General features: G+C 39.2%; 1 protein-coding gene and 1 pseudogene across 5 annotated transcripts in view; one reads left to right on the top strand and one right to left on the bottom strand.

Moving 5' to 3' along the window:
• The window catches only part of CTDSPL2 (CTD small phosphatase like 2), a 76,313-nt gene that overhangs the window by 17,972 nt on the left and 31,493 nt on the right, over positions 1 to 26,848 (top strand). For all 5 annotated transcript variants that reach the window (XM_006075888.4, XM_006075887.4, XM_006075886.4 and 2 more), the window contains exons 2-3: positions 7,106 to 7,315; positions 25,223 to 25,361. In XM_006075888.4, coding sequence (XP_006075950.3) covers positions 7,130 to 7,315; positions 25,223 to 25,361 — 325 coding nt within the window. In that variant the 5' untranslated portion in view covers positions 7,106 to 7,129. The remainder of the gene's footprint in view (positions 1 to 7,105; positions 7,316 to 25,222; positions 25,362 to 26,848) is intronic.
• Positions 16,554 to 16,662, bottom strand: LOC112577889 (annotated as a pseudogene).

Genomic DNA, 26,848 nt, shown 5'->3' with positions numbered 1-26,848 from the left:
ACAACAGACTGGTTCCAAATAGGAAAAGGAGTGTGTCAAAGCTGTATATTGTCACCCTACTTATTTAACTTAAATGCAGAGTACATCATGAGAAACGCTGGGCTGGAAGAAGCACAAGCTGGAATCAAGATTGCTGGAAGAGATATCAGTAACCTCAGATATGCAGATGACACCATCCTTATGGCAGAAAGTGAAGAAGAACTAAAGAGCCTCTTGATGAAAGTGAAAGAAGAGAGTGAAAAAGTTGGCTTAAAGCTCAACATTCAGAAAACTAAGATCATGGCATCCAGGTCCCATCACTTCATGGCAAATAGATGAGGAAATAGTGGAAACAGTGACAGACTCTATTTTTTTTTTTGGCTCCAGAATCACTGCAGATGGTGATTGCAGCCATGAAATTAAAAGACAGTTACTCCTTGGAAGGAAAATTATGACCTATCTGGACAGCATATTAAAAAGCAGAGACATTACTTTGCCAACAAAGGTCCATATAGTCAAGGCTATGGTTTTTCCAAGTAGTCATGTATGGATGTGAGAGTTGGACTATGAAGAAAGCTGACCGCCAAAGAATTGATGCTTTTGAACTGTGGTGTTAGAGAAGACTATTGAGAGTGCCTTGGACTGCAAGGAGATCCAACCAGTCCATCCTAAAGGAGATCAGTCCTGGGTGTTCATTGGAAGGACTAATATTGAAGCTGAAACTCCAATACTGTGGCCACCTGATGGGAAGAGCTGACTCATCTGAAAAGACCCTAATTCTGGGAAGGATTAAAGGCAGGCAGAGAAGGGGACGACAGAGAATGAGATTGTTGGATGGCATCACCGACTCAATGGACATGAGTTTGGGTGAACTGCAGGAGTTGGTGATGGACAGGGAGGCCTGGCGTGCTGCGGTCCATGTGGTCGCAAAGGGTCGGACACGACTGCGCCCCTGAAGTGAACTGATAACGGTGGTTTTTGTTGTTTGTCCAGTTGTACTGTTGCTTTTGAGGACAGGGTTTGTTGGCGTTCTCGCTGGCCGTGGTCAGGCTCTGAGGGGCTGTATTCTGGCTCTCCGTCCTGCTTCCCTGTTGTTTTGCTCAGTGCCATGTCTTGGCTCTCAGGAACCTGGTAGATGACAGATGTGGGCTTAGAAACCGAAATATTAATAAATTACCCTCACAGCAGTTTCAGAGGAGCAGTACCAATATTGGAAGATTTGAAGATACTATGTATGACTACCGAAACACTATATACCTTTTTTTTGGCAGTGCTCTCCCCACTCTTGCCTACTTTCTTTCTGTTTTGGCCGTGCTGGGTGGCACGTGGAATCCTGGTTTCCCTACCATGGATCAAATTGGTGCCCCTTGCAGTGGAAGTGTGGAGTCCTAACCACTGGGGAAGTCTCTCCCTCACTTATAAAAGGTTGAGTGAATCTACATTTACGTTGTCAGAGAATATAGCTATTACATGCTTGATAACTGTTTGTAGCTATATGTTTTATGTTTGACAATCACCATTGGTTCTAAAGGAATACCTGTAGTCAATTTGGTTTTCTGAAATGCTCATTTAAGTTTTTCAGGAAGGATTCCCCGAGCACAGTATTCACCGAATTCTTACATATTGGTAATAGTTTGTCCATAGCCATTATTTTTGCAAGTTATTTCTGTTGGATATAAAATCTTTGGTTTGTATGTTCTTCCCTTGATTATTTTATTTTAAATATATTATTCCATTTTTCATCTGGCATGAAGCATTGCTATTGAAAAATTTAGAATAGTCTAATTTGGTTATAAAGTCACTTAGTGCATGTCTGCAGACTACAGCCCGTGGACGGACTGACTGCTTTTAAACACTTGTTTGTTTGCTTTGTACACAACTGTGTCCCTTCATTTGCATGTTGTCTTAGGCTGCTTTTAGTATACTGTGCCATAGACGGTACGTAAACCAGTGAGCATGGTGGCCAACAGTGATGTCAGAATTTCATTTTTTTTGAATGATTCTGGATTTAAGATAGGTTCAGTCAGATATTTTTGAAAATATTTTTAAAAATTTAAATCAAATACAAACAACTTTCTTTGTGAAAAATTCCCCTATGCATTTGCTATATGGGAATTTTCCTTTTCTAAGGAGTGCTGTGCTGAAGAACAAATAAATTAAAATTTTTACACTGTAGAGTTTTTAAGTAATACATGCCTTGAATAAATCCCTTAGAAGTTCACATTGACTCTTTAGGAAAAAAGGCAATATTTATTTTATTTGGGGATGACAACTTAAAAACTGAGCACCATTTGGTGATGAAAAACAATGGAAAGATATTTTAGTACTCTTCTGGTGAAGCCTTTGAGTTTGGGTTTTTGGTTGAAATAGATTTTGTGTGTGTGCGTGTGTGCACTTTCTGTATTTTAAAAAAGGGAGGCATCCTAACTCTTCTTCTGTGGACATTGTGTTGGGTTATTAAAGACATCACTTCTTCAGCTTCCTCATTTGTCTGTAAGACCCTGCTCTTTGCCAAGAATTCCTGTACCTTTAGGAGTTTAGCGTGCCTAACAGGTCAGACCTTTCTGGGACTGCGCTCACTGCTGTGAGTAGTTGTATGTCCTCTGCACTTTACAGCCTTTTCTAAATCCATTTCCATTTTGAGCGTCAAGATGAATGTATTCATCTTGAATACATTCAAGATGTATTCAAGGGGAAAAAATAGTTAAGGGGCTATAGTTTAGTGATGATTGAAGTAGGATTAGAAGTAACATCTCTTAATTCTTAGTATAGTAGTTTTCACTCTTTTCTCAGTCGTCTCTTTAACAGATTCTAATTCGGGGAATATTCTCGACTACTGAGTCTTGGGACAACTTTGCCAGTCATTAACTTTCTCATCAGTAAAATGAGTGAGTTCAGATTGATGCCCTCGTATTTTCCTTGTGATGAGCTTTTTCCTTTATACGTGTCACTGGCGCAGTAGGTCCACCGTGTTCCCGGTGCACAGCTGCTGATTCAGTTATTCATGTACATTATTTTCCATTATAGGTTATTACAAGATTCGTCCCTTAGACATGCACTCTCTAATATGATAGCCACTAGGCACAGGTGGCTATTTAAAATTAAATTAATAAAAACTAAGTGAAATTAAAACTTCAGTTCCTCAGTCACACTAATTACATGTTAAGCACTTGGTTTTCACCCAGGTGTAGTGGCTGCCGTATGGGACAGTGCAGACGCAGAGTATTTCCATCGTTGCAGAAAGTTCTATTGGATGATGCTGTGCCTGGATGTTTTCCGTTTGGATTTGCCGCTGAAACAGTGGTAGCCATCTGAAAAACACTGAAAGGGGCTAGGAATTGCAAGTGCAAATGGAGATAACCTGAGATTTTGAAAGGTTGGCTTCCTGATGGCTCAGTTGGTAAAGAATCTGCCTGCAATGCAGGAGACCCCGGTTCAATTCCTGGGTCAGGAAGATCTGCTGGAGAAGGGATAGGCTACCCACTCCAGTATTCTTGGGCTTCCCTTGTGGATCAGCTGGTAAAGAATCAGCCTGCAGTGCAGGAGACCTGGGTTCGATCTCTGGGTTGGGAAGATCCCCTGGAGAAGGGAAAGGCTACCCATGCCAGTATCCTGGCCTGGAGAATTCCATGGACTGTATAGTCCATTGGGTCACAAAGAGTCAGACATGACTGAGTGACTTTTACTTCACTTCACAAGTTACTGACTGTAGTTCCCTGTGCTGTACAATAGACCTTTGTTGCTTGATGCATATCTGTTTTTTTTTTAAATTAGAAGTTTAACATTCTATTCATACGAAATCAAACAAGTGGAGTCAAAATGTCATAAAGTTTTTAGTTAGGCAAAAATTCATAAGTTTCTAAAATACATGTGTTGTATATACTATTTATATATATCTGTGCAAAGCTTTTCTACTATGCTTGATAAAGGTTGAGAAGGAACATAAAAAAAAAGAGAGATGGAAAAATTGGAAAACATAAACTAAGTGAAATGGGAACTGCTGCTGCTGCTAAGTCGCTTCAGTCGTGTCTGACTCTGTGCGACCCCATAGACGGCAGCCCACCAGGCTCCCCCGCCCCTGGGATTCTCCAGGCAAGAGCACTGGAGTGGGTTGCCATTTCCTTCTCTGATGCGTGAAAGTGAAAAGTGAAAGTGAAGTCGCTTAGTCGTGTCCGACTCTTAGCGACCCCATGGACTGCAGCCTACCAGGCTCCTCCGTCCATGGGATTTTCCAGGCAAGAGTACTGGAGTGGGGTGCCATTGCCTTCTCCGAAATGGGAACACTGAGTATGAAATAGGGAAAGGGAAACAGGCCAGATCAAAGATCATCATACAGTCCAGGTGCTTTAAACACAGCTGCTCGTTAGAAGCATGTCTGGAGCTCTGGAGGAAAAAATCAATACTTGGGCATTTGTATTTTTCAAAAAATGTCAAGATAATTCTGATATGCATCTGGATTTTAAAAAGTGATTACAGGTGTTTCTATTAAATAGTAGTTCTGGGTGATACAGAGTTCTATCATTGTTCTGTTGACCAATCATGATGCAGTAGTATTAAGTGAGTAATAGTTACATAATCACGATAGTAAAAGATATTTGTCAGTTTTCACAATCAACAGCCTGACAAAAAATAAAAATTACAATTGCAGGCCATAATGGGAACATGATTAACAGTATAAAATAATTACAAACAATGGGGGGAGGGGTCAAGCAGAGTGACGTGGTGAGTGGAAGTGCATGCATGCACATGTTTTCATCTCCCAGCCAGCCTCTGTCTTTTGGTTGGTTCATTTGATCCTATTACAGTTTTCTTAATTGTTTTGGGTTTATTTTCTGTAGGTAGGTCTTTTCCTTCTCTTGTTTCCTGTCCAGAGACGTTCCTTTAGCGTTTGCTATAAAGGTGGTTTGATGGTGCTGAATTCTCTTAGCTTTTGCTTGACTGGAAAGCTTTTGATTTCTCCATCAAATCTGAGTCTTGCTGGGTAGAGTATTCTTGGCTGTAGGTTCTTCCCTTTCATCACTTTAAATATATCATGCCATCCCCTTCTGGCTTTTAGAGTTACTGTTGAGAAATCAGCTGATAGCCTGATGGGAGTTCCCTTGTATGTTATTTGTCGTTTTTCCATTGTTACTTTTAATATTTTATCTCTGTCTTTAACTTTTGTCAGTTTGGTTATTATGCATCTTGTTGTGTTTCTTCTTGGGTTTATCCTGCCTGGGACTCTGTGCTTCCTGAACTTGGTTGACTATTTCCTTTCCCATGTTAGGGAAGTTTTTAGCTATTATCTCTTGAGGTGTTTTTTCAGGTCCTTTCTCTCTCTTCTCCTTCTGGGACCCTGTGATGTGAATGTTGTGTTGAACGTTGTTCTAGAGGTCTGTTAGGCTGCCTTCTTTCTTTGCCGCCTTCTTCCTATATTATGTTGTGTGGCAGTGGTTTCCACTCTTCTGTCCTGCAGTCATTTACCTGTTCTTCTGCCTCAGTTATCCTGTTCCTTCTAGGGTACTGTTCACTTCTGTTCTTTGGTTCTTGCAGGTCTTTGGTAAATATTTCTTGCATCTTCTCAATTGTTTTCCCAAGATCCTGGATCATCTTCACTATGATTATCCTGAATTATTTTTCTGGAAAGTTGCATATCTCCACTTCATTTAGATTTTCTGGGGTTTTATCTTGTCCCTTCATCTGGGACATAACTTTCTGCTTTTTCTTCCTAATTAAATTTCAATAATGTGGTTTCTGTTTGAGCCACTGTGGGACTGTGGTTCTTACTTCTTCTAATGGAGAAGACGCAGAGGCAGGAACTGGTGGTGGGAAAAACTGGGTCTTGCTCTGGTGGGCAGGGCCTTGCTCAGTAAAACTTTAACCCAGTTATCTGCCGATGGGTGGGGTTTCACTCCCTCGCTGGTAGTCATTTGGCCCTGGGTTCTACAGGCTCTGTTGGTAGGGTTAATGGGGACTTCCAAGAGGGTTTACGCCGAGGGGGCCTGCCCCACCTGCTGCCGCCAGCACCTCATCTCTGTGCTGAGCCCCTGCCGACCTCCACACCCACAGGAGACTCTTCGATGCCAGTTGGTGTCTCTGCTCTGTCTCCTGTGGGGTCCTGCTCCTTTCCTCTGGGTCTTGGTGTGCGCAGGAGTGTTTGTGCCCTCCAAGACTACAGCTTCTGTTTCCCCCAGTCCTGTGGAAGTCCTGTAAACAAATCCCGCTGGCCTTTAAAGCCAGATTCCCTGGGGATTCCCAGTCCCTTTGTCGGATCCCCAGGCTGGGAAGCCTGACGTGGGGTTCAGAACCTTTACAACAGTGGGAGAACTTCTTTGGTATTACTGTTCTCCAGTTTGTGGGTCACCCAGCCGGTGGGCATGGGATTTGATTTTATTGTGATTGTGTCCCTCCCATCATCTCACTGAGGCTGCTTCTTTGTCTTTGGACGTGGGGTGTCTTTTTCTGGTGGGTTCCAGCGTCCTCCTGTCCTTGGTTGTTCAGTGGCTAGTTGGAGTTTTGGTGCTCTCGCAGAAGACGATCACCATCTTCTACTCCGGCAGCTTGAGCCAGATGAGTTTGGTTTTTAAAGGATCGATACATGTTGTAAGATCAAATCCTGTAAAATGATTGATTCAATCTTGTCACACTTTTGTACTTGTTGATTATTAGAATTGTGTTCTTGGAACTAATTCATTCAATAACTTAAGGGTTTTTTCCACTACATTGTGATCTCCTGAGGGTAAAAGCCTTCTCTCTCTTGTTTTACCAGGTACTTACTTACCCAATAAATACTTGTTGAATGAATGAGTGATTAAATGAATGATAGTGTCAGCAAGAATGGAGGCACTACAGTATTCTGAAAGGGACGTGCACACTCTATTAGATCACAGGGTGTAATATTTCAGAAGTTGTGGGAAGGGTATTTGGGAGAATGTAATAAAATTCAAAGCACTATGCCTTTCAATTAAAAAGTTAGTTTCTTGGGAATTCTCTGGTGCTCTAGAGGTTAGGACTCTGCACTGTCCCTGCTGAGGGCCTGGTTTTGATCCCCGTCGGGGAAACTAAGATTCTACAAACCTAGGTAAACTGGGCACACGTGGGTACGCTAGGCTTAATTTTAATAACCTGTATTATTTTTCTTTTACAGTTTTACATGTGGCACCCATAAAAGATGAGGCTGAGAACACGGAAAGCTTCTCAGCAATCAAATCAAATCCAAACACAACGCACTGCCAGAGCAAAGAGGAAATACTCAGAAGTTGATGACAACCTGCCTTCAGGAGGAGAAAAACCACCGAAGAATGAAACCGGCTTGTTGTCTTCAATTAAAAAATTCATTAAAGGAAGCACACCCAAAGTAATGGTTTTACCTGATAATTATATCATTGAAAAGGAAACTTAGATTGTGTTCTGTAAGCTTATAAAGATGAGAAATCTAATATTGCTAGAGCCCCATTTAACGAAGTGTGCCTCCATTTTGGTGTTTAGTATTTATATGTAAAATATTTAATGGTTGGTCAAGAAAACAGTATTCTACTTAACTGATCCAGTTAGCCTTCTGTTTTTTCAGCTTAGTATTATGGGAAGTAAAAGAAATTTTTTCTTTGTCATTTATTTGAGTTATTTCTTTTCTTTTTTTTTATTCATTTCAAACATAAGTTAAAGTTTCTTGTTAATATTGATACATTGTCTAATTAGGAAGATGATTTATCTGTCCAAATTCTAACCGTTGTACAATGAAAATGTTTTATTCATTGAAGGGAGAACAAAGTTATTAAAGAAAGAATGGGGAATTCCCTGGAGGTCCATGGTTAAGCCTTGGCACTCCACTGCCGTGCGCCTGGATTCAGTTTCTGGTCAGGGAACTAAGACCCCACTGGCCATGTGGCAAAAGAAAGAAAGAAGGGACACTAACCAGGAGGCATAAGCTCTAGATTCATACTTCATCCTGTGGACCAACTTGAATTCTGAGGAAAGTCATTTTCCCCTCTTAGCCTCAAGAAGACAGTAAAATGGGACTCATAGTAACTGCCTTGTCTGCCTCAGAGTTGTCTTCTGATTAGATGGCAAACAGGTGGAAAAGCAGTTTGAGAAGTTCTAGTGCACTCTGTAAATAATAGTGTTATTATTCATTTTTCATTGATTTTATTATCACTATTGACTACTATTGTGTTCTTACTTCGGATTATTATATATAATAAGTTTCTTACAGTGTAAATTTGTCACTTGGGTAAGTAGAAAAGTAAAATGTTATTTTTTCGTAATGATGGATTTCTTTTGCTAATTTTAAGTATAATTTTTAAAAGTTTCTTTGAGTTAATTTACATAGGCCTATAAGTACTCTAGTATTATTGTATAAAAAAGATGAAATTCCTTCCAGAAACAAGAATTCCTGAATCTTTAAGTTTCTTTTGGGTTGTCCTTAGCCCTGTTGATGAGAACATCACTGTGTCAAGTTCATTCTCTGAACAGCTCTAAATATTGTGAAGTTCTTCCTCATCTTGAAGAAAGTGTACCTACCCTTGACTTTCCTCACATGTTCTTTTTCTCCTTGTACAAGTGCAAACACTCAGTCACTGTCCTGGCTAAATAGTTCTAATTTTCATTATATGGCATTATATGATAATAGGTTAGCATCTTGGTCAGCTTTTTCTTGGTTACCTTGTTCCTGAAAGGTAACAACCAGAAATGAAAATAGGTTTTTTGTTTTTCTTTCTTCCCTGTGTCTTCTGACTTCTGTTCATGTTATTCATGCTTTCTTTTCTTTTTTTCATTTAGTAGTTTTCGTTCTTTGTTGGTCAGCAGATTTTTGCCCGTGTCAGTTAAAACACTCAGGGTTGTCAGTTATTTTTTTTAAGCAGAAAACTAAAATTTTGTTATTAATGCCTATCCATTAGTGGATGAGGCCAATAAAAACCTGTTTGCAAGCTAATATCTTATTCATTAATTAATATTTTTGAGCAAGGTTTTCACCACAGCTACAAATTCATTTAATTCATCCCAGATTTCATTCTTATATTCAGTAAGATTATTGTGATAATTAGTATTTGAATGCCTTACTGAAATCAGAGTATACTCTTTCTTTTCCCATCTACTGTCCTTTTGTTAGAAGTAAATTAAAAGATGATTTTGTCATTTATTATCCTAATGAGGTTATGCTGTTGTGTTGCTTATTTGCTAAGTTGTGTTGACTCTTTGCAACCCCATGGACTACAGCCCGCCAGACTCTCTGTCCATGGGATTTCCCGGGCAAGAATACTGGAGTACGTTGCCATTTCCCTTTCCGTGGGATCATCCCAACCTAGGGATCGAACCTGCATCTCTTGCATTGGCAGGCAGACTTTTTACCAGTGAGCCACCTGGGAAGCTTATACTGGCTTCTAATGGTTAATTCTTTCTTATCTAAATTGTTATTAAACCATCTTCTTAATAATGCATTATTCTTCTTAATAATATGTTTTACTATGTATTTATGTTAATAGTAAACTAATATACACATCTTAAATGAACAGTATATGTTTATTAAATTATCTAAGTATTCTAATGATCTTTATATCAAGTTAGAGCTAGAATACAGATTAAAACTTATTAGCAAAATGTTAATAAAAATGGATCAGTGATACTAAACTGGAAAGAACACCAGCAGCCGTTGAAACTAGAAGTTGAGTTCAGTTCGGTCGCTCAGTTGTGTCCGACTCTTTACGACCCCATGGACTGCAGCACGCCAGGCCTCCCTGTCTATCACCAACTCCCGGAATTTACCCAGACTCATGTCCATTGAGTCGGTGATGCCATCCAACCATCTCATCCTCTGCCGTGCCCTTCTCCTCCTGCCTTCAGTCTTTCCAAGCATCAGGGTCTTTTCAAATGAGTCAGCTCCTCGCATCAGGTGGCCAAAGTATTGGAGTTTCAACTTCAACATCAGTCCTTCCAATAAACACCCAGGACTGATTTCCTTTAGAAGGGACTGGTTGGATCTCCTTGCAGTTCAAGGGACTCTCAAGAGTCTTCTCCAACACCACAGTTCAAAAGCATCAATTCTTTGGCACTCAGCTTTCTTTATAGTCCAACTCTAACATCCATACATGACCACTGGAAAAACCATAACCTTGACTAGATGGACCTTTGTTGGCAAAGTAATGTCTCTGCTTTTTAATATGCTGTCTAGGTTGGTCATAACTTTCCTTCCAAGGAGTAAGTGTCTTTTAATTTCATGGCTGCAGTCACCATCTGCAGTGATTTTGGAGCCCCCAGAAATAAAGTCAGCCACTGTTTCCACTGTTTCTCCATCTGTTTGCCATGAAGTGATGGGACTGGATGCCATGATCTTAGATTTCTGAATGTTGAGCTTTAAGCCAACTTTTTCACTCTCCTCTTTCATGTTCATCAAGAGGCTTTTTAGTTCCTCTTCACTTTCTGCCATAAGGGTGGTGTCATCTGCATATCTGAGGTTATTGATATTTCTCCCGGCAACCTTGATTCCAGCTTGTGCTTCCTCCAGCCCAGTGTTTCTCATGATGTGCTCTGCATATAAGTTAAATAAGCAGGGTAACAATATACAGCCTTGATGTACTCCTTTTCCTATTTGGAACCAATGTGTTGTTCCATGTCCAGTTTCAACTGTTACTTCAAACTAGAAATCATAACAGTAAAGAAGAGCAGAAAGCCTGGTTGATATTCAGAGACCAAGTTTCAAAAAGCCAGAGTCATAAGACAAGCATGAGAGCAATATCAGACACCCGAGAAAGAAGACATTTCAAAAGAGAAAGCAAGACCTGTCTATAAAGTTCCGTTTTAACCATATAATTTTAAAAGTTCAAAAGAAGAGAAAGAAAAGGAACCAAAGAAGCCAGTGGCTGCGTAAGAAATTTTCTAACTAACTTGGATTTAAAAAAGACCCTTGTAGAAATAAGAGTAGTCTGTCACCCAGTCAGAAAAACTGAAGACAGAGGATGATGATTCATGAAAAAATACGAGGGTAAAGGTTTTTCCTAGACAAAATAAGCTTCAACTTTGATAGAATATAAATAAATGACCAAGTCAGTAGCATAGGAAGACTCAATTCTTTGTTTCTTTCATCAAGAACATTTTCAGTCCTTACATAAGATAGGTGATGCTATGAAGATACCATCTGACTGCTTTGAGACAGTCGAATTGTACCTGGGTCAGATCCCAGCTCGCCCCTTGTTGGAGAGGCAGTCGTGCACAGCAGTCAGGGGCTCAGGGTCTGAAACCAGGCGCATCGGTTTCAGTGCCAGTGTTGCTGGTGAAAGCTGTGTAACCCTGGCCGAGTTATTTAACTCTCCTGTGCCTCAGTTTCCTCTCCTGTAATACAGAGATGCTAGGAACAACGTCATGTGGTTTGAAAGCTTAAGCGTTTGTAAGAGCGTGTTAACTGGAAGCGCTGAGAATGACACGGGGCACACAGTAGTGCCCAGCGACGGCTGATTGACTGTGATACTTGCTTCTAATTTTTCTAATCTTGGGCAAGCTATTTATTGTAGTCATTATTGTTATAATTAACATTGTAAGTTATCTAAATTCATTGAGCCTAAGTTTTTTTTTAATCTATAAAATACCAAATGATGGTTGTAAAGTACCTGATACTCAATAAACACTAGCTGCCAATCCCTATCCAGATTTTGAAAAAGACACCACCACTGTATTTAAGATACTGAGATAAAAGATAGCATTTTAAATACTATTTTAGATCCCTTATACTTACATGTCAATTTTAGAATTAGCTTGTCTGTTTCTCCAAAGAAAACCTACTGGGATTATAATACTGTATCACATGTATATATCATTTGGTGAGACTGTACGTCTTAGCTGTATTGAGTCTGCCAGTTCATGATCATGATATATCTCAGTGTTAATATAAGTGTTTTTAATTTTTTTGTGCTAATGTGAGGCTGTTACACATACTAATTAGTTCTGTTCTCAGGTATTTGATGTTTTATGGTGCTGTTTTAAATGATATAATACATTTAAAGTTTTTACTTTGTTGCTAATATATATAAATATAATTAATTTTTCTGTGTTGACTGGGATACTGTGTAAAATTGCTAGGTTTACTTAATCATTCTAGTCTTTAAGATTTCATAGGGTTTCATACATATATAATCATATTATATACCAGATATGATTTCCTTTTCTGATTTATAGACCTTGTATTTCTTTTTCTTCATTATTGCATTGGTTAGGACCTCTAGGACATTTAGTCGAAGTGGTAAAAGCAAACATTTGTCTTGTTTCTGGTCTTAAGGGAAGAGAGTTTGTTTACATTAGGTATGTATGTCTGTCATAGTTATCTTCTGTCTGTTTGAGGAAGTTCCCTTCTGTTCCTACTTTGCTGTAAGATTTTATTATATTGGATTGAGATGGTCTTCAGATTTTCCTCTTTTAATGTGGAGTAGAACATGAATTTTTTTAACTGAAAATTAAACTTGTATGGCTGGATACAATTTGCTGCCGTGTTTTGTTGTTGTTCTTAAAGATGTTTTGTGTCTGTGCTCATGAGGGTTTGGTCTGTAGTTTTGATTGTAATACTTTTGAGATTCTGGGATCAGAGTTATGCATCAGATCATGACGCAGGAACTGTCCGTCTGCTTCTCTGTTTCTGAAAGAGCTTGTAGTGACGAAGTATTATCTCAACCTTAAATTATTAGTAGAATTCAGTGGTGAATTCTGGAGAGGGATTTTTGGAATGTGACTTGGGTTTCTTTGTGTGATAACTTTTTACTATAAATTTGATTTCTTTAATACATATGAATTTCTTTAGCTTTTCTATTTCTGTTTGAATTTTGGTCATACGTGTTTTCCAGGGAATTTGTCTATTCGTTGAAGTTGTCAAGTTATTAGATATAAAGTCTTTGCAGTATTTCTCTATTAACCTAATAATCTCTGTAGGATCTATAATGATGTTCTTCTTTTCACTCCTGATGTGAACAATTTATTTTTGTTTTGATCCCTTTGCAACTGGAGCTTTATCAGTTTTATTACTTTTTCAAAGAACCAACATCTGCCTTTGTACATTTTCTCTTTTCTTTCCACTGTCTATTTGATTTCTACTTGTTATTTTTAATATTTCCTTTTACTTTATGTTTGGTTTACTCTTACTTTTCCAGCTTATACAAGCGAGAACTTAGATTAGGAATTAGTAAACTTTTTCGGTAAATATTTCAGATAAGTAATATTTAAGTCTTTGCAGACTGTCTTGTCTGAAATTGCAGTTACTACTCGACTCTCCCATTGTAGATAATGCATAAATGAATGAGTATGACTTTGGTTGTTGATATTTGATTTTCATGCAATTTTCATGAGTCATAAAATAGTGTCATTTGTTTGATTCCCACCTCCCCCTACCACCATATTAAAATATAAAAACTACTTTTGGTTTGCTGGTCATACAAAAACAATGTGTTAGGCTTGGCGTTTGTACTGTAGTTTCCCAGCCCCTTGCTTAGATCAGTAATACTACACTTCAGTTTTTTTCTAATTCAAATATTTACAGCTATGCGTTTCAAAATACTGCTTTCCCATACATTCTGACTGTATTTTTATTATCTTTTGGTCCATGGATTATTTAGAAATACGTTATTTAATTTTCAGATCAGATATTTGGGCATTTATTAGATATCTTTTAATTGTTTATATCTAATTTAATATTATTGTGACCTAAGAACATATACTGTATGACTTCACTTCTTTGGTGTCTTTTGATATTTTTTAACATATGGACTATTTTGGTAAATGTCCCATGTGTTTGAAAAAAATATGCACATTCTGGAATTGATTAGTACAGTTCTGTAAGTATCAGTTAATCAGATAGTTTGATAGTATTCAAATACTCTGTGTCTTATTTTAAGTCTCCGTCTCTTAATTATGAACTCTCTACCTTCCGTTCTGTCAGTTCTCGCTGTGTGTGTTGTGAAGCTCTCTTGTTAGGGGCGTACATGTTTGTGAGTGTTGGGTGTAAGTTTCCACCACTGTGAAATGTCTCTCATCTCTGGTAATACTGTTTGCCTTGAGATTTACTTGGCCTGATATTGATAAAACCACACAGCTTTCTTTCTTACCATTTGCCTGATACACCTTTTCCCACCCTATGTGTTTGTATTTAAATTGGCTTGTTTAGTCTGTTTACATTTAATGTAGTTATTAATAGTGAGTGATAGTGAAGTCGCTCAGTCGTGTCCGACTCTTTGCGACCCCATGGACAGTAGCCAACCAATCTCCTCCGTCCATGGGATTTTCCAGGCACGAATACTGGAGTAGGGTGCCATTTCCTTCTCCAGGGGATCTTCCCGACCCAGGTATCGAACCCGGGTCTCCCGCACTGTAGGCAGACGCTTTAGTTTCCCATCTGGTAATTTATTCTGTATTTATCCCATTTGTTATTTTTTACTCTGTTTCATCTTGCCTTCTTCTTGATGAACTAGTTATCTTTAGAATTCTACTTTATCTCCATTGACTTTTTAACAATTAATTTTATGGGGTATAATGAAACACAGTAAGACACACTGATTTAAATTATATGTTTTCATGAATTTTAACAGAATTATACTATACACCCATGACCAAAAAGTAACCTTGGAGTATTGAGGACCATCTCAGCATCATCCTAGACAACCATTGATCTTCTGTTATTATAGATTGTATAAATCTTCTTTAAAGTTACCTATGCATATAACATGTCTTGCTTCCTTCATTCAACGTAAAGTTTTTGGATTCATTTGTGTTACTGCATGTATCTGTAATTTATCCCTTCTCTCTCCTGTGCCCCAAACAGTTTTCTATTGTGTGAGTATACCACATATCACAGGACTTCCCAGGTGGTGCTAGTGGTAAAGAACCTTCCTGCTAATGCAGTAGACATGCTGCAAGTTCAGTCCCTGGGTCGGGAAGATCCCCTGGAGGAGGGCATGGCAACCCACTCCAGTGTTCTTGCCTGGAGAATCCCGTGGACAGAGGAGCCTGGCAGGCTGCTGTCCATAGGATCGCAAAGCGACGGACACGACTGAAGTGACTTGGCACCACATACCGTGACTTGTTATCCACTTGAGATATTTCTGGGTTTTGGCTGTTGTGAACGAAGTTGCTGTGAATGTTTCTGTTTTGAATCCATGTGTGGACATTTGTTTAAGTTAAACCTGGGTGAATAACTAAGATTGATATTGTTGGATTATATGATAGATACATATAGTATAACATTATGGAGATATGATTCACATGGCCTAAAACTCACCCAATTAAGGTATAGATTCAGTAGGCTTTAATATATGCACAGAGTTATGCAGTCATTACCACAGTTAATTTTAAACCATTTATATCCTCCCCTAAAGAAACTCTGTACCCTTTGACTGCCACTTGTCAGCTCTCCCTTCCAGCTCAAATTTTCTCCCCATTTTTTGGGAGTGAATTTTTACATTTTGTCTTGTGAATTCATTAGTGGTCCCTCTTAAGCAAGTGGTTCTTAAACTTTTCAATCTTAGGATCCTTTACCATCTTATAAATTATTAGAAACCCTAAAGAACTTTTTGTTTATGGGGGTAATATCTATCTATATCTCATTAGATACTAACTGAGGAATTTTGAAAATATAAAAATTTTAATTCTAAACCCATTACATGTTGATGTTAGTACAGTTAATATTTTAACTATTTTCTAAAGAAAAAGGGAATTAGTGGGAAACAGGACAATATTTACAGTTTTATAAACCTCTTTTTCCTTTAATATTTTCTCTCTTTTAAGGTTTACTTCCGGCTATGCTGGCTCGTCATTGATGTGCAGGGGCCTCCTCTGGCTGCGACGTGCGGGCCACCCTCTAGTTGTGTGTGGGCTCCTCACTGCGGGGCTTCCTCTGTTGAGGAGCACAGGCTCTAGGCTCAGGGGCTTCCTCTTTTGAGCACAGGCTCCAGGCTCAGGCGCGAGGGCTTCAGTAGTCGCACTTTGTGGGCTTTAGGGCTCGGGCTCATCAGCTGTGGTGCTTTGCAACCAGGGATCGAACAGGTGTCCCTCACATTGCAAGGCAAGTTTCTTAAACCACTGGACCACCAAGGAAGCCCTATAGACCTCTTTAACGGTCGCTTCAAAGAACGTAGTTTGTGGTTATCATTGACACACAAAAAGAAAATTATACATGTATTTAGAAAACGGAAGAGTTTTTTAATATACTTTTTAGATAATTGCAGATTTTATACCAAAACTTGACAAGTGGTGTGATATCTTAAGTTCTTGTCCCAATATTGACTTTGAAAGAAAGCTCTACAGTGATCTTTTTATTGGTCTGTCTTGCACTTGGAATGAATCTTTTTACCTACATCTGATTTTGTAACATCATGTACTGTTTTTTTGGTTGGGAAAATAATGGTTTGCTTTATTATGTAAATCTTCCACATATGTATCCACATTGACATATTTCATTATTTATTTAATGTTTAGAAATCACATTTCTGAACAACCCCACTGATCTCAATAGAACAATATTGGGAAACTCTTGAGTCTTACAATGCATTGTCCAGGTTTCCTAAAATCCCAGTTTTTAGCTGAATGCTCAAATTTTATCGTCGGCAACAAAATGTATTAGTTTTTTCTTGAGTTGCTTTGTTCATTTTTCAGAAAATAAACTACTTCAAGTAAAGGTAGTTTTCTATCAGAAAAAGTGATCTACACTTGATCTTAGCCAAAAGGCCGAGAAGCGATCAAAAAAGTGATCTAATTTAGCTTACAACTCAACAGTCAGATGCTTTTCCTCAAGACAACTGTGGAAGCACAGTGTGCAGCAGAGGCGTTTGTGTGCTTCCCATCTTGTCATATAGAGTTTAACACATATTTAAGGGTTGAGATTTAATTAATTTTACAGCTTCATCAGGGACATTCTTAAGTATAGCTTTTTCCCCCCATGCAAGTGAATGGCTGTGAAAAATACAGTAACTTTGTGTGTCCACGTTTTGATTTGTGCTGAGGTGGCAGTAATCATAAACCTTTTTTTTTATTTTGCATCACAAAATAGTCATCACAGACATTGACACAAGTTATTCCAGGATAAACTGAGATGCAAAAAATTAATTCACTTGTGTTTGTTACCATGCATTCATGGTAAAGAAGATCTTTGATGGTTAGTTGATATGAGTGTCACATACGGAGAAGGCAATGGCACCCCACTCCAGCACTCTTGCCTGGAAAATCCCATGGATTGAGGAGCCTGGTGTGCTGCAGTCCATGGGGTTGAGAAGGGTCGGACACGACTGAGCGACTTCCCTTTCACTTTTTTTTTTTTTTTTTTTAATTTTTTTTCCCTTTCACTTTTCACTCTCACACATTGGAGAAGGAAATGGCAACCCACTCCAGTGTTCTTGCCTGGAGAATCCCAGGGATGGGGGAGCCTGGTGGGCTGCCGTCTGTGGGGTCGCACAGAGGCGGACACGACCGAAGCGACTTAGCAGCAGCAGCAGCAGACAAGTACAAGTCACATACCAGTGTTAGCTCATTTTCTGTGTTTACAGTTAAGTCTCCCAGTGATTTACTTTATCACTAGAAAGTGGAAACGTCTGTTTCTTTATTTCTTACTTGCCTGCTGGTCTGTCTGTCTATGTTTGACGGTGCTGCACGCAGGCTTTCTCTGGTTGTGGCAGGAGGGGCCAGTCTCTGTTGCCGTTCTTGGGCTTCTCATTGCGGCGGCTTCTCCTCTTGTAGAGCACAGGCTCTAGAGCTCAGTTGTTGTGGCAGAGGAGCTTAGTTGCTCCACGGCACATGGGATCTTCCCGGATCAGTATCGAACCAGTCTCCTGCATTGGCAGGTGGACTCTTAATCACTGGACCACCAGGAAAGTCTCTGCTTGTTTCTTTTACTGACTTAGTAGGTTTTCAGCACTACCTACTGTGTAAGAGTTTGTAAGTCTCTCATAAGTATATACCTTTTTTCAGCCAAAGCAATATAACAAACTTTGTTTCTGAGACACCTCATTGGGTTTTGCAATTTAAGTTTGAAAGGCTGTAACTATTTTGGCTTTTAAAGATTTCATCCTGTACATCTAAAATATTGTTTCTTTTTTAAAAACTGAATGATTGTTCTCAAACGACAGTGCAACTGAATTGGCACTATAATTCTATTTGAATATGTTCTGTTGCATAAGACAATTTTGAAGCCAAAGGGACACTAACTTTATCTTATTTTCATTTATAATTTACAGTTGTATTTAGTTCCCTTGGAGTACATTTCCTCCTTTCACGAGCTATAGAATTCTATGTCAGTTTCATCACTAGGAGTGGTGGATTGAAATCACAGATCACCCAGCTCCCTTTTTCAATCCAATAATCCATTCTTAATTATAAATTTTATTTAAAGAATTACTAAATTCTAAAATAACTTTAGAGTAGATTTTAAAGACCAAATTTAATAATATTGCAAAGCAATGAGAGTACCTTTATTGTGTTTCCATATATATATGTAGAGAGAGAGAGAGAAGCAGCTCTGAGACTTCAGAATACTTTATTGGATTATAATGAGGCTGCAGAGATTGTAGCAGGTATCAGTGTTGAAGACAGCTAGAAAGACCATATTAGAACTATTGAACACAAAGATCTTTTGAATTTACTCATGTTTGCCCTTAGTGGTATCCATTCCTTATTGCAGATTTAGAATCCCATCTGGTATTATTTCTTTTATGCCTAGATAACTTCATTTGTTATTTCTTACCAGCTAAAAATGAATTCTGTCAGCTTTTCTCAGAATGTCTTTAAAGTGAACATTTTAAAATTTATATATCTCTTACCAGTTTTTACTGTCGTGTATATATTCTGAGCCTGTAGCCATTACACGGGATCTCTGACCCTCGTTCATCTTGCACAGGTCCTGTGTGCGTTCATCGTGTTTAATGCTTTCCCCAGTCCTCTGGTTGTTGTCTGTAGTCATTTTTTGGTAGATGCCACATGAAGCAGACACAGAAACAATATTCTGAGTTCTGTGCTTTAAAACTACTTTTACTGCATATGATATCCTTGTCTCACAGTTTCTCTTCTTGATTTTTAAAAGTGTTATTCCATTTTCTTCCAGCATTAAACGCACTGCTTTCAAAGTTTGATGACAGTCTAATTTTCTGTTCTTAAACGAACATTTTTCCTTGTTCTCCAAAGGATTTTTTTTCTTTAAATTGTGGTAAGTTTAGGGTCTGTCTTGTCGTTTTTCTGGGTTGAAGGCTGTGGTCCGATAGCGCACTCTCAGAGCCCCCTGGCAGCCCAGTGGTTAGGTTAGAACTCTGAGCTCTCCCTGTCGGAAGCCCTGGGTTCAGTCCCTGGTGGGGACTTTGAAGACTGTGAAGCTGTCGCACATACCAAAAAAAAAAACAAGGCCTGTGTACTCTTTGAGTATGTAATTTCAGATGTTTCATTTGAGGAAAACTTCACGATGCTCATTCTTCTGCCTTGTTCTTGGCTCTGGCTTCCTGCTCAGGGACCACTTACTGTTTTCTGTCTGTCGGATCTTCCTCAGTATTTGTTACATTTTGATGTCTTAAACTCCCCTCCCCTCAATTTTACCTTCTAATTCTCATAAAGGCACATAGTCTATCCTATTGACTAACTTTTATGTCTATCCTAGTCTTTATTTCTAAAATATTTTTCTCTTTTATTTCTATTTTGTTCTGTCTTTTCATTCGTGAATTGTTTCTAACTCTGATGTATGTGTCATATCACTTTGTTAATGTTGTTTGTCTTTTTTGAAATAAAGGTCTAATTTTAATCTGCTCTCAATGCATTTTTGGGGAGTTTGCACCACAGGGCTCTTAGTTTCTTTCTTGCCCAGGGATCAGCCCCCCCCTCACAGTGGAAACGTGCAATCTTAACCACTGGACAGCCAGGGAAGGCGCTCTCACGCGTATTTTTCTGAGATGCTTTCTTTTACTTCTCCTGTGTTTTATTATGGGCTTCCCAGGTACCTCAGTGGTAAAGAATCTGCCTGCAAATGCAGGAGACACAGGTTGGATCCCTGGGTTGCGAATGTCCCTGGAGAAGGAAATGGCAACTCACTCCAATATTCTTGCCTGGGAAATCCCGTGGACAGAGGAGTCTGGCAGCTACAGTCCACGGAGTTGCAAAAGAGAAGGACAGACTTAGCTACTAAGCAACATTTTATTACAATGATTTTGTGTGGAATTTCAGATCTATGCTTTCTTTTCTCTCATTCTTACATGAGTTTTTCTAAATTTTTAGAAGATTGTATGGTTCAGGGTATCTTTTCTAATCAATTTTGTTGTTTTTGAATAGTGTTAAAAATACAGTGATTGCATTTCGAGTTTTGCTGTATGTTTATCCCTGTTTATTTTTGTTTAGTTGATAAGTTGTGTCTGACTCTTTTGCAACCCCATGGACTGTAGCCTGCCAGGCTCCTCTGTCCATGGAATTCTCCAGGCAAGAATACTGGAGTGGGTTGCCATTTCCTTTTCCAGGGGATCTTCCTGATCCAGGGATTGAACCTGAGTCTCTTGCTTGGCAGGTGGATTCTTTACCACTGAGCCACCTAGGAAGCCTTCTTTATCCCTATTCATTGTTTATCTGGAACTTTTCTTTGCTTTTCTGTTGTGCCTTTTTCTGCAATGAAATTTCGATTCCATTCCTAGCAGTTTCCCTTCATATGCAGCTCTGTTCTGAAGAGAGCTATAGTTGGTCAGTGTCAAGAGTTCCTAGGAGCTATACTGCTCCCATTTCAGTTGTGGATCCCTTTGCTATTGGATTGAGCAGCAGCGTCCTCTGCCCCGTTTCATCTGCTGTCGTCAGACTGGCCTGCCGTGCTCTCCACTGAATACCTACCCTGTTAGCAGTTTGGGGTGGCTTCTCCTGGCCTCAGATGGGTCCCGTTCTGTGTTGCATTGCTTTGCTTTCTCCAGCACTGATAAAGATGATTCCTTCAGTATTACAGCTGTTGGTTTGTCCTCATCTGCTTGGAGTTTGGGGGAGAAACCTTGTTTCCTGGTTTTGTTATAAATGTGCTGTTGGGTTTTTGTTGCTTCTTTAGTTCTCTGTATTTCCTTTGGGATTCAGAGATTTAAGAATGCTGCCTTCCCAAGCTTTCCCCTTAAAAGCATGTCTTAGAGGCAGCTTTGAAAAATGCAGATTCCAAAGAAGACATTGTAGGGTTATTAAAATTATTTTAAATAACCTGTACAGTAATGTAGAAATGTTATTTTTCCTAGTTCCTCTTCTAAAATGCATCCTATATCCAAAAATGCCCCCAAATTATATACATGAGTGTTTAAGAAAGATGAGGATTTGGTGACAGATTTCAGAATTGGAGCTTCATCAGACGTTTAAATGCTTTATTCTGAAGAATAGAATATTATTGTCAGTGACTGCAGAAGTTTAACCCTGATCTTAATAGTTTTCTATTTCTCTTTAGAGATGTAAACTGAAGTATTTGAATGTATTCTCAACTGACCACAGTATAGCTGTTTCTGCTGTGTGTGTGGTACCTCCACACTAACAGTTAGCTTATGTGCTGTTGTTTAGTCACTCAGTCGTGTCCGGCTCTTTTGCAACCCCATGGACTGTAGCCCACCAGGCTCCTCTGTCCGTGGGATTTCCCAGGCAAGAATCCTGGTGTGAGTTGCCATTTCCTTCTCCAGGGGATCTTCCTGACCCAGGGATCGAACTCTCATCTCCTTCGTTGCAGGTGGATTCTTTACCACTGAGCTGCCGGGGATGCTTGTTAGCTCTTATACGTTAATGTTGATATATATTGTTAAATAGGGAGATAGTTTCAATATAACATGAGTGGGTTTTGGTGTATGTATGATTTTTTCTAAACTGGACAAGGGAATCCTGTATAATGGTGGTGGAATTTTATCCTACACCCAGTTTTTAATTAAAACTAGTGCCCTGTATCAGGGGCTCCTCCTGGAGACGCAGCCCGGTCTGTCATGGACTCCTCTCCTCATCTGGCGGTTTGCATTTCCTTTCGTGTCCGTGTTTGCAGTCTTCCTGCCTTAAAGCTCCACTTTCGGCTCCCATAAACCTTTCTTTTTACTTCTGTTTTAAATCCCTTTTATTAAACTCTGAGGTAGCATTGTAGCTGCTCATAGCTGCTTACCTGGGGCGTCCAGGTCATTTCTGGAAGTCCCCATCATTGGTTTTCTTAGTGCTGTGGTTACAGATTTTCAGGGGCTTTGGCTGATCTGCCTCCCATGTACCCTTCTCTACCCTCATGGACCCATTTTTCCCCATAAACCTTGTTATTTTTAGGGTTGCAGAGTGAAAATTTTCCAGGAATGCATGTATGTATTTACATTATAGCAGATGTACTAAGAGACTTCTTCAAGAAAATGCTGGAGCTTAGAGTAGTAAGTGTAATAAGGCTTTGCAGCATTATTTCTTTCTTGAGGACTTGATGATAAGAGCCCCTCTGTAATGAAGATCCAGTGTTTCGGATTTGAGGCTTCCTGGTCGTCATTTTTAAGTGCAGGGGAATAGTAAACAGTGGAGGAATTACATTGTGGAACACTGGCACATTACTTTGTGCTAAGGAGATTGTCTTGGTGAACTTACCTAAAATTAGAGAAACTGGTGAGAAAAGTAAAATTCTGTATTGAGTGATATTAGCAGTATTATCTTTTTTCATTTTGATCCAGATAGGGAATTGTGGAATTGTAATTTTGGCTATTTGCAATACCAAAGTTTGTTTCAGAGACAGTAAAATAATATTCAACTTTTAGAAAATGCACAATAGTATATTATTATTTGCTGTGGAAAAATCTAATCCTTAACAGAAGATTTCAGGTACTTTCATTGAAACAGCAAGAAATTAGAGGCCAGTATTGCAGTAATGTAAGAAAATTGCTCATGTAGGAGATGACTGGAAGAATTGTACTAATGACCAAAAAATGGAGGTACAGATGGAAAAAATGCAGGTTATTGCATGGAGTATACTATTTCAGTCAGTAATACAGATCTTCCTTAATTTATGGTAGGGTCATGTCCTGATAAACCCATTGTAAATTGAAAATGTAAGCTGAAAATGCACTTAATGCACTTACCCTGCCTGACATCCGGAGAAGGCGATGGCACCCACTCCAGTGCTCTTGCCTGGAAAATCCATGGACGGAGGAGCCTGGTGGGCTGCAGTCCATGGGGTCGCTAAGAGTCGGACACGACTGAGTGACTTCACTTGCACTTTTCACTTTCCTGCATCGGAGAAGGAAATGGCAACCCACTCCAGTGTTCTTGCCTGAAGAATCCCAGGGACGGGGGAGCCTGGTGGGCTGCCGTCTATAGGGTCGCACAGAGTCGGACACGACTGAAGCGACTTAGCAGCAGCTGCCTGACATCATAGCTTATCCTAGCCTACCTTTAACATGCTTGTAACACTTTTTAAGTGTTGAATATCTTATTTAACTTATTGAATACTGTACTGAAAGTGAAAATGGCTGTATGGATACAGAATGTTGTGAGTGATCGTGATCAAGTGGCTGGCTGTAGCCCGGCATCACGTGAGAGCGGAGTGCCTGCATGTTGCTGGCCAGGGGAAAAAACAGACTCCAAAACAGACTCCGGGGGAAAAAACAGACTCCAAAGCACCGTTGCTTTCACATTCTGACTTGTAAAAGTCAGAAAATCTTTAAGTCAAACTATCATAACTCTGTGGAGAAGACTCTTGAGAGTCCCTTGGATTGCAAGGAGAGCCAACCAGTCCATTCTGAAGGAGATCAGCCCTGGGATTTCTTTGGAAGGAATGATGCTAAAGCTGAAACTCCAGTACTTTGGCCACCTCATGCGAAGAGTTGACTCATTGGAAAAGACTCTGATGCTGGGAGGGATTGGGGGTAGGAGGAGAAGGGGACGACAGAGGATGAGATGGCTGGATGGCATCACTGACTCGATGGACGTGAGTCTGAGTGAACTCCGGGAGTTGGTGATGGACAGGGAGGCCTGGCGTGCTGTGATTCATGGGGTCGCAAAGAGTTGGACACGACTGAGCGACTGATCTGATCTGATCGTAACTCTGTATTGCAAAATAGTGTAAACTGGTAATGTGGATTTGCCCCCCACATAAGGAAACTAATAGAGAACTTTGTTAAAGAATAGACTTCTTAGTGTTGATTGGGACCTTTTGAAGGTTGAGGTTGGCATTAGATGGTTAGCAGTGGACAAGCCCTGTTATTTTTATGTCATTTTTGGTTATACGTAATATGCCAGCAGATTCCAGTGGGGTTCACTCGAGGAAATGACCCCTGTTCTTTTGAGTAATTGTGAGGTGTTTGTGTAGTATAATGACATTAATGAATACTTTCATGACTCTTGTCAGATTTTTTTCTGTTTTCTTCTGTTGTTAGGTATTTCTGTTTGTTTCTCCTTGATACGAAAAAAAGAGAATAAAGCATTTTACAACATATTTTATCTTCTTAAAAATCTGAGAGAAGTGACATATATTAGCTTCAGGCATATAGCCTGACTCAGTATTTTTATATATTGCAAAATGATCACCACAATAAGTCGAATTAATATCTGTCACCATTCTTGGTTACAGAATTTTTCTTGTGATCAAAACTTTTAAGCTTTACTCCTTTTTTTAAATTTATTTTATTTTCTGACTCTAAGTCATGTGTGTAACGCAGCTCTCCGTGCGCAGTGCGGAATGCACGTGCAGTCACCACGCTGTGCGGTGCGCCCTGCTCGTAGCGTGTTATGGCCCTTTGCACCCTTTGATGATACTCGTCATCCACTCCTTCATCCCCATCCCCCTGTCTCTGGCAACCACCAGTCTGCCCTCTGTGAGCTTGGTGTTTTTTATTTGTTTTGGTTTTTAATTCCACATGTAAGTGAGATCATATGGTATATGTCTTTCTCTGTCTGACTTTTTTTACTTCATGAAATGCCTGTTAGGTTCATCCATGTTGTCACTAGTGACAGGAGTTCATTTTTTTTATGGCTGAATAATATTCCATTGTTTGTGTACATGCATCTATATTCACTGCATTATTTATAATAGCCAAGATATGGACACAACCTAAGTGTCCATCAGTTGATAACAGATAACATTGGCTGTTGTAAATAATGTAGTGAACATATTTTATCGTTTTAAAAGAGTGTGACGTGTAGAGAATTCCCTGGTGGCCCAGTGGTTAGGACTTGGCGCTTGCATCACTGTGGCCTAGGTTCAGTCCCTGATTGGGGAACTAAGACCCAGTAAGCTGCGTAGAGTGGCCCAAAAAAATGTAACTTATCCAGCAGAATGACTCTGTTCAATGCATGTTTTTTCCTCTTATATCTTAAGGAAGAGAGAGAAAATCCTTCAAAACGGAGTAGAATTGAACGTGATATAGATAATAATTTGATCACATCAACACCAAGAGCAGGAGAAAAGCCTAACAAACAGATATCTCGAGTAAGACGGAAAAGTCAAGTAAATGGAGGTTTGTTAATGTTTACCTGTTGCTTTTAAGCAGAGATCACTGATATGTTTTTTCTGTGTTTTAAAAAAATCTACTTTGAGCAATTTCTGCCTTTTTATAATCTTTGTATTAAGTATGAATAGCATGAAGTAAATAGAAATTTACCTTCCTAATATACATCTACTTTGATGAGTTAAAGTGACAGTTAAAGGCAGAGCAACTAGCTTTATACTGTTTGGCAGGAAAATATATATGAAATTTCTTAAAGCAGTAATAATTTTTATTATGAATAATTATGAATAATATATGTTATATATAATATGTTATGAATGATATAATAAATTTTTTGAAATGTGTATAAAGAATTTGTTTCTGGATTATGACATTTCAAAGCTCAGAGGCGGCTTGGAGCTCTCAGGTCAGTGTTTCTCAAGCAGGAGTGTCTCTGTCCGCCAGTGGGCATTTTTCAGTGTCTGGAGGCCTTTGGGTTTGCCCCAGCCTGTGGAGAGGTTGCTTCTTGCATCTAGCAGGAAGGTCGGGGCACTGCTAAACGCCACGCAGCGCACAGGACATCCCGTAACACAGAGTTACCCAGCCCGGAGCCAGTAGTGTTGATAAGCCCTCTTCTAGGTCAGTACCTTTGAGGAGCTGACAAGCTCCTCAGCATCAAAAAGGAGTGGACCAAGATGGACAAGCAGAGAAAGCGTGAATAGCACTTTAGAGCATGGAGTGCTGCCTTTTAACCAATGCGATTTTAAACACAACAGTAGTAATAATTCCTCAGTCTCTTCCCTCTTTTTTTTATGATTTTTTTTTTTCTCAACTTCTGTCCTCTTAATGCAGTGATGTATCTCTAGAATTGACCATCAGGGAGAAAAGGGATACACAAGTCAACAGTTCTCTAGCAAAGAAAGAAGAAAAGAAATGTGGTCAAGTTGTGGAGGGTTGAGGATGATTTATTTAAACATTTCCAACTTATGTTTTCCCAAAACCCATTCAGTTTTTTATTTATAAGAAACTTAGGGAAAAACTGGCTGCTCTTCCTGGCGCTCTTCCTGGCGCTCTGCAGTGGTGCTGCCGTGTCCGTAGGAGCGTGTCACGCTGCTGCATGTGTAGTCTCGTTCTGTGCATGTAGCTTCAGTGAAACTGGTTGCCTCTATGTTTTAGCTGTTATTTGTTAGACATAGAGGGTAAATTTTGTGAAGTAGGCAGCATCCCAAAATGCAAATAAGCCAAGGCAGAATCTTACATTTATGTTTTTTGTATTGTAACTTGCTTGCTTTACTTACAAAGAGTTTATTTCATTTTCTTTTAAACAATGTTGAATTTAAGACTTCCAGACTATATAATTCCAGATATAAATCTGCTTTGTAAAAACTCAGTAAATTTAACATTTACAAAGCATTATAAATAAACTTACTGTAAAGATCATTTGATTTGCAAGTGATTTACCTCAAGATTTCTTTAAACAATAAGGTTTTAAAAATTAATGTTAATCAATTTTCATT

The sequence above is a fragment of the Bubalus bubalis genome, chromosome 11, assembly GCF_019923935.1.
Source record: "Bubalus bubalis isolate 160015118507 breed Murrah chromosome 11, NDDB_SH_1, whole genome shotgun sequence".
Lineage (NCBI taxonomy): Eukaryota > Metazoa > Chordata > Mammalia > Artiodactyla > Bovidae > Bubalus > Bubalus bubalis.
Note: the sequence above shows the minus strand (reverse complement) of the source record. Positions and strands in the feature narration are given on the sequence as shown.